We start from the raw sequence: 16,269 nt of genomic DNA, 5'->3' as shown, positions 1-16,269 counted from the left end.
GTCCATGTAGTTGTACCAACATGTATGTAGCCAAGACCCAACCAGCTGTAGGATTCATCTCACGGTTATCCCTTACGTCCTACAAACCTACCTCCAATCCTATCAATAAGGCCCTCTCCGCACCCCCCCTAAATAAACAAAACCAATGGGCAGTAGATCTCGGAGTCACTATACATACAGACGATTGGCATGAGATTTGGATTGTGATAATCCTCCTCAATAAACGTTGTAGCACCGGAAAGGAATTATAAGGTTCTCACATGTTGGTATTTGGTCCCTGGCAGAATTTCTACATATGTCCCACATGACTATGCTGTAAGCTTTCCGGGGTGAGGAGCACTGGGCACTCACTTCCATTCATGGTGGTCTTGTCCAATTGCTAAAGGAGTTTGGTTGGAAGTGTTTTCGACTCTATCCATGCTCTTCTTCATTACTACTGACACTGACCCCACAGATAGCCCTGCTGAATATCTCACATAGGCCCAGTTCAAGCTACTACTGCCGGTCACCACCTTCTCTAGACAGTTGCAAAAGCCTGGAAGTCCAACATCCCTGGTATCCCAAAAACTAAAACTAGTATTACGCTGACCAAGATGGACAACAAAATCGGGGCTACCATAACAGATAAGATTATGAGGATTACAAAAATCTGACTGCAATGGGTGGACCATTCCCTACCATCCCACTACTATCCTACTGCTTCTCTTTTTCTCCTCCCTTCTTTTAGTAATTTTTTTTTCTGTTTTGTTCTTGTTGTGATTGGTCTATCAGCGGTCTCCAAAATGTGACCCGAGGGCCTTTTGCTTGTCTTTATCCGACGCTTGGGGTACTGTTCTATCCATTGACACCAACGATGGGGCATAATTCCTTCCACTGACACCAATGATGGGTCACCATTTCTCCCACTGACACCAATGATGGGGCACTATTCCTCCCACTGACACCAATGATGGGGCACTATTCCTCCCACTGACACCAACGATGGGGCACTATTCCTCCCACTGACTCCAACGATGGGGCACCATTGCTCCCACTGACGCCAACGATGGGGCACCATTGCTCCCACTGACGCCAACGATGGGGCACCATTGCTCCCACTGACTCCAACGATGGGGCACCATTGCTCCCACTGACTCCACTGATGGGGCACTATTCCTTCTACTGACACCAACAAAAGGGCACAATTCCTCCTGCTGACACCAGCGATGGGGAAGAACCCCTTCCATTGACACCAATGATGGGGCATTGTTTACTCCCACTGGACACTCCTAAAGTCTGGAGGAAAATAAACTGGCCCTTTGTCTAGGAAGTTTGGAGACCTCTGATCTATACAGATGACCTACAGCCTCTGGGCTTTGGTCCACAGTGCTGCTTAACACTTTCACCTCATTTCTGCCCAGGCCAATTTTCAGCTTTCAGCGGTCATACTTTGAATGACAATTGCGCGGTCATGTAACACTGTACCCAGATGACATTTTTATCATTTTTTTCCCCCACAAATAGAGATTTCTTTTGGTGGTATTTAATCACTGCTGGGTTTTTTATTTTTTGCTAAAAAAAAAAAAATGAAAAAAGACCGAAAATGTTGGAAAAAAAAAAAAGTTTTACTTAGTTTCTGTCAGAAAATTTTGTAAATAGGTAATTTGTCTCCTTCACTGATGGACACTGATGAGGCAGCACTGATGGGCGCTGATGAGGTGGAACTGATGGGTGCAGATGAGGTGGAACTGATGAGGAGGCATGGATGGGCGGCCCTGATAGGCAGCACTGATGGGTGCTGATGAGGTGGAACTGATGAGGTGGCACTGATGGGTGCTGGTGAGGTGGAACTGATGAGGAGGCACTGATGGGTGCTGATGAGGGGGAACTGATGAGGTGGCTCTGATAAGGTGGAACTGATGGGTGCAGATGAGGTGGAACTGACGAGGAAGCACTGATGGGCGGCACTGATAGGCAGCACTGATGGGTGCTGATGAGGTGGAACTGATGAGGAGGCACTGATAGGCTGCACTGATGGGCGCTGATGAGGTGGCACTAGTGAGGTTGCACTGATGGACGCTGATGAGGTGGCACTGATGAGGTGGAACTGATGGGTGCTGATGAGGTGGAACTGATAGGTGGCACTGATGGGTGCTGATGAGATGGAACTGATGAGGAGGCACTGATGGGCGCTGATGAGGTGGCACTAGTGAGGTTGCGCTGATGAGGTGGCACTGATGAGGTGGAACTGATGGGTGCTGATGAGGTGGAACTGATAGGTGGCACTGATGGGTGCTGATGAGATGGAACTGATGAGGAGGCACTGATAGGCTGCACCGATGGGCTCTGATGAGGTGGAACTGATGAGGAGGCACTGATAGGCTGCACTGATGGGCGCTGGTGAGGTGGCACTGATGAGGCACTGAAGGGTGCTGATGAGGTGGCACTGATGGGCGGGACTGATGGGTGCTGATGAGGAGGCACTGATGAGCGGGACTGATGGGTGCTGATGAGGAGGCACTGATGGGTGCTGATGAGGTGGAACTGATGAGGCACTGATAGGCTGCACTGATGGGTGCTGATGAGGTGGAACTGACGAGGAAGCACTGATGGGCGGCACTGATGGGTGCTGATGAGGGGGAACTGATGAGGTGGCTCTGATAAGGTGGAACTGATGGGTGCTGATGAGGTGGAACTGATGAGGAAGCACTGATGGGCGGCACTGATAGGCAGCACTGATGGGTGCTGATGAGGTGGAACCGATGGGTGCTGATGAGGTGGAACTGATGAGGAGGCACTGATGGGTGCTGATGAGGTGGCACTGATGGGCGGGACTGATGGGTGCTGATGAGGTGGAACTGATGAGGCACTGATAGGCTGCACTGATGGGTGCTGATGAGGTGGAACTGATGGGTGCTGATGAGGTGGAACTGATGGGTGCTGATGAGGTGGCACTGATGGGCGGGACTGATGGGTGCTGATGAGGTGGAACTGATGAGGCACTGATAGGCTGCACTGATGGGTGCTGATGAGGTGGAACTGATGGGTGCTGATGAGGTGGAACTGATGGGTGCTGATGAGGTGGCATTGATGGGCTGGACTGATGGGTGCTGATGAGGCAGCAATGATGAGGGAGCACTGAGGTGGCACTGATGAGGTGGCACTAATGCGGCTGCACTGATAAAGCTACACTGATGTGGCACTGTTGAGGTGGCACTGAAGAGTGCTGTTGAGGCAGCAATGATGAGGCTGCACTGATGAGGGAGCACTGAGGCGGCACTGATGAGGCTGCACTGATGGGCGCTGTTGAGGTGGCACTAATGCGGCTGCACTTATAAAGCTACACTGATGTGGCACTGTTGAGGCACCACTTATGGGCGCTGATAGGCTGCACTGATGAGGAGGCACTAATATGCAGCATTGATGGGCACTGATGAGCAGGCACTAACTTGCATCACTGATGGGCAGTGTTGGGGCTGCACCGATCGTCTATACAGATCTTCCCTGTGAGGAAATGCCGCTGATCAGCTCTCCTCTCTTCTCACTCTGTCAGTATGAGGAGAGGAGAGCCAATAAACGGCACTTCCTTGTTTACATGTGATCCCCTGTGATTGGACACCACAGATTACATGGAGAATGAGCCGCGTCATCGATGATTTGCCAAAATCAGGGTCGTGCCGTGTCCCCAGGGAACACATCACATCTGCGCCATCGCGGTGAGACTGAGGTGACGTCACAACAAGGGAGCGTCCCGCCTGCCGCCATTTGTCTATATGGAGGGTGATAGCGGGTTACTCTCTACGAATTGATCACATTCCAATCACCAATCATCTTTGATAAATGATCAATAATAAAAAAAAAAAAACACCCAGACAGGACTGAGAAGAGAAGAATGTCCGGTGTGGAGATTTCATCTTTATTTTATGGTAACTGAAGAACAGACAAGAAGATCAGAGACAGAAATCTCATAGAAACTGAAATGATTTCTACATCGGGCTGGACCAATCACAATCCAGCTTCTTCAGTAAAGCAAATAAAGAGCATCGGCAGCCAATCGGGTCCATTGATAAAAGAGAAACCCTCATTGGTGCCCCGCCCATTTTACCGCCTATATAACGCTGCCGTTGGTACGCTTGTCCATATATGGTCATGATAGCCGGTATGTTGTCTTCTTTGGTCCTCACCTTCTTCTCACAGCTGCCACGCCTAGTGGAGAACATTTCCCGCACTTCCTGGGTTCCTTTTTAAGGAACACATTTCCCGCACTTTGAAGATAAAAATGGCTCCTTTCCCTGTTGTCCAGGCCGGGTTCCTTTTCAAGTAATTATTTCCCGCACTCCGAACATGGAAAATGGCGTTCGCCGGGGTGAATTCTCTGGTGTTTAGGAAGGTCACCTCAATGAATGAAACATTTCCCGCACTCTAAACATGAGAAAAGACACTTAATTGGACACCAGAGAAGTCACGCAGATAAGGTGTCTTTTCTCATGTCTAGAGTGCGGGAAATGTTTCATTCATTGGGGGAGACCTCCCTAAACACCAGAGAATTCACACAGATAAGCGTCCCTTTTTATACTCTGTGTGCGGGAAGTGTTTCTATCTGAACCAAGAGTTAATTGGACACCAGAGAAGTCACACAGATAATTCTTGGTTCAGATAGAAACACTTCCCGCACACAGAGTATAAAAAGGGACACTTATCTGTATGAATTCTCTGGTGTTTAGGAAGGTCTCCTCAATGAATGAATGAAACATTTCCCGCACTTTACACATGAGAAAAGACACTTATCCGCGTGACTTCCCTGGTGTCCAATTAACTCTGAGTGCGGGAAGTGTTTCTATCTGAACCAAGAGCATTAAAAAGGACGCTGATCTGTATGAATTATGTGGTGTTTAGGAAGGTCTCTTCAATAAATGAAACATTTCCCGCACTCTAGATATGACAAAGGACAGCTGAGTGACTTCCCTGGAGTCCAATTAACTCCTAATTCAGATAGAAACACTTCCCGCACTCAGAGCGTGAAAAGGTACTCTTATCAGTGTGAATTACATGGTGTTTAGGAAGGTCCCCCAATGAATGAAACATTTCCCGCACTCTAGATGCGAAAGGACACCTGAGTGACTTCCCTGGAGTCCAATTAACTCTGAGTGCGGGAAGTGTTTCTATCTGAACCAAGAGTTAATTGGGCACCAGGGAAGCCACGCAGATAACTCTTGGTTCAGAGAGAAACACTTCCCGCACTCAGAGCATGAAAAGGGACGCTTATCTGTGTGAATTATGTGATGTTTAGGAAGGTCTCCTCAATGAATGAAACATTTCCCGCACTCTAGATATGAGAAAGAACAGCTGAGTGACTTCTCTGGTGTCCAATTAACTCTTGGTTCAGAGAGAGACACTTCCCGCACTCAGAGCATGAAAAGTGGACGCTCATCTGTGTGAATTCTCTGGTGTTTAGGAAGGTTTCTTTAATGAATTAAACATTTCCCGCACTCTAAATATGAGAAAGGACACTTCAGTGAATTCCCAATTAGCTCTGAGTGCGGGAAGTGTTTCTATTTGAACCAAGAGCATGAAAAGGGATGCTTATCTGTATGAATTATCTGGTGTTTAGGAAGGTCTCTTCAATGAATGAAACATTTCCCGCACTCTAGACATGAGAAAAGACACTTAATTGCACACCAGGGAAGTCACGCAGATAAGTGTCCTTTTCTCATATTTAAAGTGCGGGAAATGTTTCATTCATTGGGGAGACCGCCCTAAACACAACATAATTCACACAGATAACCGTCCCTTTTCCTGCTCTGAGTGCGGGAAGTGTTTCTCTCTGTACCAAGAGTTAATTGGACACCAGGGAAGCCACGCAGATAACTCTTGGTTCAGATAGAAGCACTTCCCGCACTCAGAGCATGAAAAAGGAACACTTAGTGTGAATTATGTGATGTTTAGCAAGGTCTCCTCAATGAATGAAACATTTCCCGCACTCTAGACATGAGAAAAGACAGCCAAATGACTTCTCTGGTGTCCAATTAACTCTTGGTTCAGAGAAAGAGACACTTCCCGCACTCAGAGCATGAAAAGGGGACGTTCATCTGTATGAATTCTCTGGTGTTTAGGAAGGTCTCCTCAATGGATGAAACATTTCCCGCACTCTCTTCATGAATAAGGTCTGTGTGACATTTCGGGTGTCTCTGAAGTTCTTTCTCCATCCAGAATTTCAGGACACCAATAAGGACGTTCCCAGTTTGTCTTCTGTGATGTCTACAAAGACTTCCTTTCTGAGTGAAACATTTCCCGCACTCTGAAGATGGACAGAGATGTTCACCTGTGTGAGTTCTCTGATGAATACGAAGTTCTTCTATTAATATAGAACAGTTTCCACCACATTCTGAACACAAATAAATGGCTCTTCTATGTGAATTATTCGGTCACCAAGAAGTACTTTTTTTTTTTTTTTTATCTTAGTGATACTTTTCCCGCACTCTTTAAGGGGACGCTCACCTGTGACATCTCTGGTGCCTAAGAAGGCTGGATCTCTGACTAAAACATTTCCCACACTTTGGGCATAAATACGGGCGCTCACCTGTGTGAATTCTCTGGTGCGTAAGGAGGCTTCCTTTCGCAGCGAAGCATTTCCCGCACTCCGAACATGAATAGGGTTTCTCACCTGTGTGGATTTTGTGGTGTGCAAGAAGGCTTCCTTTCGTAGTGAAACACTTCCCGCACTCTGAGCACGAATGGGGACATGCGCCAGTGTGGGTTTTCTGGTGGGCACGAAGGTCTCCTTTCTTAGCGAAACATTTCCCGCACTCTGAACAGGAATAGGGATCCTCGACCACGTGAATTATCTGATGTTTGTGAAGTTTTTCTATCCGAATAAAACATTCCCCGCACTCTAAACATGAATAAGGACGCTCCCCCGTGTGAGTTCTCTGGTGTACTTGAAGTACTTTGCTGTCAGCGAAACCTTTCCCGCACTCGGAACATGAATAGGGACGCTCGCCATTGTGACACCTCTGGTGGGTAAGAAGGTTTACTTTCTGACCGAAACATTTCCCGCACTCTGAGCAAGAAAAGGGACGCTCGCCGGTGTGAGTTTTCTGATGGGTATCAAGCTTACTTTTCTGAATAAAGCATTTCCCGCACTCCGGGCATGAATAGGGACGCTCCCCCGTGTGAGTTCTCTGGTGCACAAGAAGTTTTCCTTTTCGGATGAAACACTTCCCGCACTCCAGACACGAAAAGGGACGCTCGCCGGTGTGAACTCTCTGGTGCGTAAGGAGGTCTCCTTTCTGGATAAAACATTTCCCGCACTCTGGACACAAATAAGGGCGCTCGCCCGTGTGAATTTTCTGGTGCGTGAGAAGGTTTCCTTTCTCCGTGAAGGATTTCCCGCACTCTGAACATGGATAAGGGCGCTCGCCCGTGTGGGTTCTCTGGTGTCTCAGGAAGTCCCCGCTTTTGGCGAAAGATTTCCCGCACATCGAGCACGAGAATGGACGCTCTCCTGTGGAAACTCCTTCATGGCTTATGGAAGATTCCTCGAGTTTAGATGGATCTGTAGATCTCTCCATAGGGGGAGACCTTAGAGGAGTCTCTGGAGTCACATCATGTGATCTATCAGAGGACTCCTGAGGATCGGAGGGATCCATTGATCTCAGTGTGTTCTGAGCAATAAAGTTTTCTCCTGGAAAGTGTTGTGTGATGTCATCAGATTTTACATTATAATCTGGAGATAAAATTGGATGACCTTTAGAGATGTTCCAGACATAGAGACCACCTGATGGAGAACAAATTATAAATACAAGTTATAAAGAAATCTTAATGTCTTACATTCAAAGATCATATATGACCAAGATCTGGTACTAAACATTATGGAACACAAACCATACAGGGTAGGCGTGTTTGTGCTTTGATGACAATGTTTTGGTGAAGAACAGGAGATGGACATTTCTCCTCCTCATTTCATGGAAACATCAGAGATGGACCTTTCATATGGTGTACAGTATCTCCACCTCATTTGTTGGGAACATGACGTTATATTGAGGAATGGAGATGGACCTTTCATATGGTGTACAGTATCTCCTCCTCATTTGTTGGGAACATGACATTATATTGAGGAATGGAGATGGACCTTTCATATGGTGTACAGTATCTCCTACTCATTTGTTGGGAACATCACGTTATATTGAGGAATGGAGATGGACCTTTCATATGGTGTACAGTATTCTCCACTACATTTGTTGGGAACATGACGTTATATTGAGGAATGGAGACGGACCTTTTATATGGTGTACAGTATCTCCTCCTCATTTGTTGGGAACATGACATTATATTGAGGAATGGAGATGGACCTTTCATATGGTGTACAGTATCTCCTCCTCAGTTGTTGGGAACATGACGTTATATTGAGGAATGGAGATGGACCTTTCATATGGTGTACAGTATCTCCTCCTCATTTGTTGGGAACATGACGTTATATTGAGGAATAGAGATGGACCTTTCATATGGTGTACAGTATCTTCTCCTCATTTGTTGGGAACATGACGTTATATTGAGGAATGGAGATGGACCTTTCATATGGTGTACAGTATCTCCTCCTCATTTGTTGGGAACATGACATTATATTGAGGAATGGAGATGGACCTTTCATATGGTGTACAGTATCTCCTCCTCATTTGTTGGGAACATGACCTTATGAAAGGTCCACCTCCATTCCTCAAAATAATGTCATGTTCCCAACAAATGAGGAGGAGATACTGTACATCATATGAAAGGTCCATCTCCATTCCTCAATATAATGTCATGTTCCCAACAAATGAGGAGGAGATACTGTACACCATATGAAAGGTCCATCTCCATTCCTCAATATAACGTCATGTTCCCAACAAATGAGGAGGAGATACTGTACACCATATGAAAGGTCCATCTCCATTCCTCAGTATATGGAGTACAGTATCTACTAATTTGTTGGAAACATTAGATGGTGGAGTTGGTATATCGATGACAATTTTGCTACTAATATTTCAGGTTTCTAATTCTTTTCTGTACTGAAGGATGCTAAGATCTTAAACAAGGACAACATACACTTTACATAAGTGGAGGAAAGTTTGTTTCACTTCTGTATTTTAAAAGAAGTCATAATGAGGAATAGTCTTTCACAGGAATTTGTTGAAGCTGACTGGAAGAGCTTCGAAGTATTGTAGAATGTTGACCTGTGCAGTTATCGGACTGCCTTTGTGGGATCGGGAAGGAATTCTTTTATTTTTAAGAAAATTGGGCCAAACTTTATGTGGCTTTTCTACCCTTCTCTGGATCAGCTGCAGGCTTTGGATTTTTTTAGATGAATTCAATGGACATAGATCTTTCATCCTATGTAATAATGTAAATACTCACTTTATACTCATAGAAGTAAAAAGAAAATGTGAACTGTTTCTGCATTTACTGTTTATGACTTACTTGTGTCCATATGTAGAGAAGATTCCTCCTGTTTACTTTCCATAATCATCTCCCCCTCCTCCATAGACTGCTGATCTCCATTCACCAACCTCTCTTCTTCTTCCTCTTTAATCTCAACTTTGATGTGTTTCAGTTCTTCACCCTAAACCCCAAAGATGATAGAATATGTTTGTGGAAAAGGAACAAGAGTTTACAAAGGAAAATTTTAAATACAGTTTAGAATACTTTAGAGTTCTAGTCCCTCAGTCCCACCTACCTGATGATGGTGAGGGATGGTGTGATCTTCCTGTGTGGAATCCCGGGAATACAGAGGACGGGGACATCTCTCTGGTGGGTTCCCATTACTGGATCCATCTGTAAGAAACACACACACTGACTGAATACATTGTTTCTATGTGTTTATCAGATGATGGGGGATCTAGGTGGACCCTCCGTACTGCTCTCTCCTTTACAATAAAGTCTCCTCTTACCCGGTGATGTGAGGGGCGGCTGATTGTCCATCATGACGTCCTTGTAGAGATCCTTGTGTCCTTCTAAATACTCCCACTCCTCCATGGAGAAATAGACAGTGACATCCTGACACCTTATAGGAACCTGACACACACAATGATACAGTCACCATCCAGACACATCCCTTGTCTGTTACTGGATAATGTCCCAGAATTCCCGGCACCCGTCACCTCTCCTGTCAGCAGATCAATGATCTTCTTGGTCTTCTAGACTTCTAGAATCTTCTCTTTGCTCTCAGGAGTCAGGCAGTGAGGTGGAGGCACTGCGATAGGAGATGTCCCATGAAGACAGCTGTTTGGTGTTAAGGGATCACTAGATCATTTCTTCACTACTATAAAATCCTGAGCAAATGGAATAAAAATGCTCACTAATGGCTTCCCAGAATCCTCCTCACTTCTCCAGACAGGTTTATTTCTAGATATAAGAATGATGTCATCAAACCCCAAAATCCTCCCGAAATTTTCATTCAGGTCTTTCTTTTGTTAAAAGAGAATCCTCCTCACCTCTCCGGTCAGGTCTGTTTTATTAATAGAGATAAGAGTGATGTCATGTGACCTCCCAGAATCCTCCTCACCTCTCCGGTCAGGTCTGTGTTTTATTAATAGAGATAAGAGTGATGTCATGTGACCTCCCAGAATCCTCCTCACCTCTCCGGTCAGGTCTGTGTTTTATTAATAGAGATAAGAGTGATGTCATGTGACCTCCCAGAATCCTCCTCACCTCTCCGGTCAGGTCTGTGTTTTATTAATAGAGATAAGAGTGATGTCATGTGACCTCCCAGAATCCTCCTCACCTCTCCGGTCAGGTCTGTGTTTTATTAATAGAGATAAGAGTGATGTCATGTGACCTCCCAGAATCCTCCTCACCTCTCCGGTCCGTGTTTCTTAGAGATAAGAGTGATGTCATGTGATCTCCCAGAATCCTCCTCACCTCTCCGGTCAGGTCCGTGTTTTTTCTTAGAGATAAGAGTGATGTCATGTGATCTCCCAGAATCCTCCTCACCTCTCCGGTCAGGTCTGTGTTTTATTAATAGAGATAAGAGTGATGTCATGTGACTTCCCAGAATCCTCCTCACCTCTCCGGTCAGGTCTGTGTTTTATTAATAGAGATAAGAGTGATGTCATGTGACTTCCCAGATTCCTCCTCACCTCTCCGGTCAGGTCTGTGTTTTATTAATAGAGATAAGAGTGATGTCATGTGACCTCCCAGAATCCTCCTCACCTCTCTGGTCAGGTCTGTGTTTTATTAATAGAGATAAGAGTGATGTCATGTGACCTCCCAGAATCCTCCTCACCTCTCCGGTCAGGTCTGTGTTTTATTAATACAGATAAGAGTGATGTCATGTGACCTCCCAGAATCCTCCTCACCTCTCCGGTCAGGTCTGTGTTTTATTAATAGAGATAAGAGTGATGTCATGTGACCTCCCAGAATCCTCCTCACCTCTTCCGGTCAGCAGGTAAATGATCTCCAGGGTGAGGTCTAGGATCTTCTCAGTCACATGACTTTTGTCTTTGTCCATCCTTATTGATTTGGTCATGTGATGTAAACAGGACACTCCTCCCTGTCAATGCATAGTAAACTGATAATTATTTGCACTATGGTGGGATGAAGATCGCTCCACAACCTTCCTCCACAGTTCTCATAGGTTCCTCTTGGACCTCTTGTCATACTATATTACAGGCCTCATATTTCAATGATCTAAAAGAAAACAAGAGAATTACCTTTTAGGTACAACTCGAACCAGGCATGTCAAACTTTTGTTTTATGGGCTCCATGCAGCCTTCCGTTTCCTACTATGTGGCCCTTCGTGGTCTAAGAATGTATAAGAAGAAGATTGCACTTTCAGCTGTCCCTAAGCGACCCTCAGTAGACCTACTGAAGATTCAGTTCTCTTATTCAACCCATCCAAGTTTGACACACCTGGGTTAGATCCTCTGTTGAGTCCTCGGTGAGCCCTGCCCTAGTAGTGTCACTGGACTGGATTGGAGAGAATACATGTTTACTATATAGTACTGACCATGTATGATGGAGGATCTGTAGACATGACGTTGCTCTGTGTGCACAGTGGTCGGGAATGTCTATATTGTGAGCCCCGTCCTATTAGTGTCACTGGACACGGCATGTACTGTACACATTGATGTCACCCTGACAGCCAACTCCACCAAAATAGGTCTGGGGGCATCTGTGCTGTGATTGGTGTTCAGGATCACATGACACAGAGACAGGACAACCAGTCAGGATATGGTGAGGGGGCCAAAGAAAACCAAGAATCCTCTACCAACATACTGCGTGGTACAGAATTGCATCATCACTTCCATCAAATCACAAAAATGAGGAGCTTTATTCCTTATTCTATGTCCTGTAGGGATGTTCATTCCTTCTGCTGCCTTCATTAGAACTTGTACCCGACTTCCCAACTGTCTGGGCTGAGACAGAGGGACGCTTTTTAGCATGGATGGATGGATGAACGGTTTGGTGTAGTAAAAAACTTTAGGTAGGTAAATAGTATCATTTTTATGATTGTACATAGAGTGGCCACCTCATCCCTTTAAAACTGAACACCTATGAATTACACGGGTTCTGTGGAGGATTAAGGAGGTAATTAAACTCACTTGGTGCCTTATCTGCATTAAATTGGCATCCGAAACTGTGGAATTCATATGTGTTCAGGTTTAAAGGGATGAGGTGGCAAATCTATCTGTACATCAAACCAAAGAGAGGATCAAATGGGGAGGAAAGACGGACTAACAGATCTATTTCCAAATGAGGAATGGCTGAGAGCTGAGATTGAGATGTTGTTCGATCTTCTTCCTCTGTATGTTTGACTCCAGAGAAGCCATAGTGTCATCACCATGATGAGAGCCAAGAACCACGAGATGGATAAATGGTTCTATATTTAGGATGTATCCGGTCTATAAACCAGAGGCTCTGGATGGACAGTTGGATAAATGGTTCTATATTTAGGATGTATCCGGTCTATAAACCAGAGGCTCTGGATGGACAGTTGGATAAATGGCTCTATATTTAGAATGTATCCGGTCTATAAACCAGAGGCTCTGGCTGGACAGTTGGATAAATGGTTCTATATTTAGGATGTATCTGGTCTATAAACCAGAGGCTCTGGATGGACAGTTGGATAAATGGTTCTATATTTAGGATGTATCCGGTCTATAAACCAGAGGCTCTGGATGGACAGTTGGATAAATGGTTCTATATTTAGGATGTATCCGGTCTATAAACCAGAGGCTCTGGATGGACAGTTGGATAAATGGTTCTATATTTAGGATGTATCCGGTCTATAAAAATATAAACAACATATAAACTTCAATTATATACACATATTTTAGGTGTATCATCATCTGCTGGAGATAAAAGACATCACAGTGACTATGGAGGAAGAGGACGGACATGACGGGGGGATTACTGGGTGTAAATATAAAATAATATCTTATTACCTCCTCTACTGCCAGTTCCAGCAATGTCTCCTCTCTACTTCCTCCTGACTCACCTCTCACCCGGAAGTTCTTGTCTATCTCTTCTTGTTTGTATATGACATCACTTCCTGTCTAGGTGGGCCACTGACAAAAGAGATCACCACCTATTGGACATTTTTAGAAATGCAGGATGGTTTATTAATACATTGACTTCTTTTTAGTGCATTCACAATTTCTTGTATATTTTACCCCCGAGTGTCCTCTTCATGAGCAGCCTCCATGATGGACGTATGACACCCACAAACGTGTAAAAACCACGGCTGTAATTCTCACCGATGACCAGTGTGATCCACCATTGTCTGGCTTTTTGCTCACCATAATCTTAATGACTTAAAGGGGGGGTTCCGGCCGCAATATATATACACTGTAGCTGCTGACTTTTAATAAGGACACTGACGTGTCCAGCGGGGCCGCGATGTCGCCCCCCCCCCCCCCAAGGCTGATCCATCCATCGGATCGGCCGCCGGCGCCTCCATCTTAACGAAGGGAAACAGGCAGCGGAGCCTTGCGGCTTCACTGCCTGTTTCCTACTGCGCATGCGCGAGTCGCGCGGCGCTTTGTGAATGTCCCCGCGGTTTTCTGGGACACACACAGTTCCCAGAAGGCAACGGGGGCGCTTGACGAAGAGGAGGAAGCGCCACGGAATAGGAAGGGCCAGATTAGGAAGACTGCCTAGCAACAAGGGTTTCAGGTAAGTTAAAATTTTTTTTTTTTTCAAATGTTTTCTTTTAAAGATTTTTGATGCAATTTTTTTTATTTTAGGGTGACCCTCCACTTTAAAGTGGTTATAAATCCCTTCCATATACCTAGTGAGGTGACTAGCCTCACGTGACACACAGAGATGAAACAAATCCTCCTACATAAGTTGTACATGCTTATCTGTAGTCTTCTCTTCTCTACACCCGTCCAAAGTGCTGAATTTGTGTGGGCTTTCAGAAAGCAAGGCGTGAGGAGCTAAAGTTACACTCTGCAGAGCTCAGTGGGGAGAGCTCTGAGAGATGATTGGATAGGCACTGATGTTGGATGAGAAGGCCTGGCTCGCAGTCTCCACTCTAATTCATCCCAAAGATGTTCTATCGGGTTGACGTCAGGACTCCCCAAACTCGCTCACCCATGTCTTTATGGACCTTGCTTTGTGCACTGGTCCAAATCATTTGGTGGAGGGGGGATTATGGTGTTTGGTTGTTTTTCAGGGGTTGGGTTTGGCCCCTTAGTTCCAGTGAAGGGAACTCTTAAGACATCAGCATAACAAGACATTTTGGACAATTTCATGCTCCCAACTTTGTGGGAACAGTTTGGGGACGGCCCCTTCCTGTTCCAACATGACTGCACACCAGTGCACAAAGCAAGGTCCATAAAGACATGGATGAGCGAGTTTGGGATGGAGGAACTTGACTGGACTTGGACAAGAAGACCTGCCTCGCAGTCTCCACTCTAATTCATTCCAAAGATGTTCTATCAGGTTGAGGTCAGGACTCCGTGAGTTCCCTTCACTGGAACTAAGAGGCCAAGCCCAACCCCTGAAGAACAACCCCACACCATAATCCCCCCCTCCACCAAATGAATTGGACCAGTGCACAAAGCAAGGTCCATAAAGACATGGATGAGCGAGTTTGGATTGAAGGAACTTGACTGACCTCAACCCAATAGAACACCTTTGGGATGAATTGGAGCAGAGGCAGTGAGCCAAACCTTCTCATCCAACATCAGTGCCTGACCTCACAAATGCGCTTCTGGAAGAATGGTCAAACATTCCCATAGACACACTCCTAAACCTTGTGGACGGCCTTCCCAGAAGAGTTGAAGCTCTTTTAACGGCAAAGGGTGGGCCAACTCAATATTGAACCCTACGGACTAAAACTGGGAAGTTATGAAAGTTCATGTGCGTGTTAAGGCCAGTGTCCCAATACTTTTGGTAATATAGCGCAGTGTTTCTCAACTCCAGTCCTCAAGGCGCCCCAACAGGTCATGTTTTCAGGCCTTCCATTATTTTGCACAGGTGATTTGATCAGTTTCACCGCCTTAGTAATTACCACAACCCTTTCATCTGAGGGAAAGCCTGAAAACATGACCTGTTGGGGGCGCCTTGAGGACTGGAGTTGAGAAACACTGATATAGCGTATATTATGTGCGGCCCTTTGGTGATGTCAGGGGGTCACATTTTAGGCCCCCTTTTGGTCTCACGTTGACAACCACTGGTCTAGAGACTGATCCAATGATGAAAGCTCTCAGTGGAGCCAGATCTCTTCTCCGCACCTGAATGGCCCAGGTTGCCCCCCCCCCCCCCGGTACAAATCAACCTCATTGGATGTGAATATAAACCTTTTCCACCCGAATCTTCTCCTCAATCTAATTTTGCATGCCAAATACAACACCTCCTGAACCGTTTCCGCTCTTCTTTCCGCCCTCTAATTTTGGAGCCGTTTCCATGTTTAGAATAAATGAATGCTATTTTGTACTGAAGGATATGACTGTAGCCAGGGGCGTTGCTAAGCCTACAAAAGATCTGGGGAGCCCATAGCAGCGAAGTAAAGAAACTCATATGCTTGGGCGGGCATACATATGTGTAAGTGTGTATATATATATATATATATATATTATCATGACATAAGGGTCCCCAATAAGCGGGCAGGCAGAGAGATGATGTCAGCTCTCTGCTGCCCGTGGCTGCACAGTGAGAGCGGAACAGCAGTAATGCGGGGGGGGGGGGGGGGGCGGTGAGAGATGTCACCTCTCTGCTCTCTCGCCCGCCCGGCTCCCCCATGCTGCCCACTGCACTCGCGGCCCAGCTGCCGAGAGGCCACGGCCGTCTCTGAGAGACTCGGGGCTA

General features: G+C 45.8%; 1 protein-coding gene across 1 annotated transcript; it reads right to left on the bottom strand.

Annotated features, from left to right (window-relative positions):
• Positions 1 to 5,854: 5,854 nt before the first annotated feature.
• LOC141105122 (uncharacterized) lies at positions 5,855 to 13,481 on the bottom strand. The gene is made up of 5 exons (XM_073594995.1): positions 13,401 to 13,481; positions 9,906 to 11,643; positions 9,692 to 9,789; positions 9,436 to 9,577; positions 5,855 to 7,756 (listed from the first exon to the last, which is right to left on the bottom strand). The coding sequence occupies exons 2-5, from the start codon at positions 9,988 to 9,990 to the stop codon at positions 6,474 to 6,476; spliced, it is 1,608 nt and encodes a 535-aa protein (XP_073451096.1). The 5' UTR covers positions 9,991 to 11,643; positions 13,401 to 13,481; the 3' UTR covers positions 5,855 to 6,473.
• Between the last annotated feature and the right edge of the window lie 2,788 nt (positions 13,482 to 16,269).

This window comes from Aquarana catesbeiana, linkage group LG08 (genome assembly GCF_042186555.1).
Source record: "Aquarana catesbeiana isolate 2022-GZ linkage group LG08, ASM4218655v1, whole genome shotgun sequence".
Classification (NCBI taxonomy): domain Eukaryota; kingdom Metazoa; phylum Chordata; class Amphibia; order Anura; family Ranidae; genus Aquarana; species Aquarana catesbeiana.
This window is presented reverse-complemented; position numbering and strand designations above follow the sequence as displayed.

What these genes read in the sequence shown, in the direction of transcription:
- LOC141105122 (XM_073594995.1), bottom strand. Translation starts at nt 9,990, where the DNA reads ATGGAGGAGTGGGAGTATTTAGAAGGACACAAGGATCTCTACAAGGAC. An exon ending in GCCGCCCCTCACATCACCGG is followed by an intron (nt 9,790 to 9,905) that starts GTAAGAGGAGAC and finishes TGTTTCTTACAG; the next exon opens with ATGGATCCAGTAATGGGAAC. An exon ending in CCATCCCTCACCATCATCAG is followed by an intron (nt 9,578 to 9,691) that starts GTAGGTGGGACT and finishes TTTGGGGTTTAG; the next exon opens with GGTGAAGAACTGAAACACAT.